Raw genomic sequence first — 1,301 nt, 5'->3', positions numbered from 1 at the left:
GACGAGGCCCAGGCACATTCCTACATCACTCACTATTGTTCCCTTTTGACTAGAAATAAAACACTAAATTAATTAATATTACAAAGTACGGACAGATAAATATTACTACAAAGTTTTCCCGATGGATTACGAATTTGAAAAAACCACATCCTTTAAAAAAAATTTTGAAACCTTCAACGATCGAAGGTGAAGGGTCACTAGACCATTTCCCAGTATGTAAAAGTTTTCTTGTATACTAGTTATTTACATTTTTATAATTGATTTTAGTAATCGTAATATGACCCGTAACAGTTAGAGACATCGCAGACTACAGACTTTATATCGGCCGATAGTTTAGTCGGGTTGGGCTACTATCGCGCACACTGGGCCAACTAAACAGTTTGGTCGGTGGTGAATACGCAAACTAGCTTGGCTAGTCGGCCGACTGCTCTGGAAAGATTTTTCTAGTTGTACTGAATTCTGCTGACGATAGTAGTCGTTTTTTAGTATACCTTTCGTTTAAAAATGTTGTCAAGAAATGTTATTATTGCGTTAATACAACGAAGACGGATTATGAAGAGAATGAAGAAGAGAAATAGAGAATATTGGGTGCATCCAATCTATAGTAATAGATTATTGCATGGAAAATTTCATACATTGCATTCCAAATTATTGAATTTTCCAGAAAAGTTTTTTGGCTACTATCGTATGAGCATAACAAGCTTCAATGAACTCGTCAAATTAATTGGACCAGCAATAGCGAAGGAGAATACACAGTTAAGACTCTCTATACCTGTGGAAGAAAGATTGAGTGTTACGATACGGTAAGATAAACCACAAAAATTATTAATTATCTTTTATTATTTTATTAAAGTTAAAACCTCAAAACTAAGTATAATATTGAAAAAATATATAATAATATATATACAATATTATTACAATGTTCATAAGTCATATATTTCCGTATCATCTGAAAAATTAGAAAAATGGGAACGAACTGTATCATTAGAATTTTCTGGCGATGGAGTATTTTGAATATCTTGAAACGTAGGCAAACTGTGTGGTGTGGTGAAACTGGACGTATAATTTGAATGCTGAGATAGTTGTGGTGGTGGCATGTTACTCCCTGGATGATATACAGGATAAGACAACGGTCGCTGTAAGACATTGTAGCTACTTGTTGATTGAGAACTTGTCTCAAAACGCCTTGCTAGTGTTATTTGTTTAAAAATGTTAAGAATACCAATTTTAGCATCGAGTTTTTCTTCTGCGTTTAATTTCTGGAGTGATGGGACAAGAGATAAAGCAAAATTTGTATCTTC

General features: G+C 33.7%; 1 protein-coding gene across 1 annotated transcript in view; it reads left to right on the top strand.

The window, feature by feature from the left end:
• Window positions 1-561: 561 nt before the first annotated feature.
• Window positions 562-1,301, top strand: part of LOC103307725 (protein ALP1-like) — a 2,783-nt gene continuing 2,043 nt past the window's right edge. Inside the window, exon 1 of the mRNA XM_008179968.1 lies at window positions 562-803. Within this exon, the coding sequence (XP_008178190.1) occupies window positions 562-803 (242 nt within the window). The remainder of the gene's footprint in view (window positions 804-1,301) is intronic.

Source organism: Acyrthosiphon pisum, chromosome A1, assembly GCF_005508785.2.
Source record: "Acyrthosiphon pisum isolate AL4f chromosome A1, pea_aphid_22Mar2018_4r6ur, whole genome shotgun sequence".
NCBI lineage: Eukaryota > Metazoa > Arthropoda > Insecta > Hemiptera > Aphididae > Acyrthosiphon > Acyrthosiphon pisum.
Note: the sequence above shows the minus strand (reverse complement) of the source record. Positions and strands in the feature narration are given on the sequence as shown.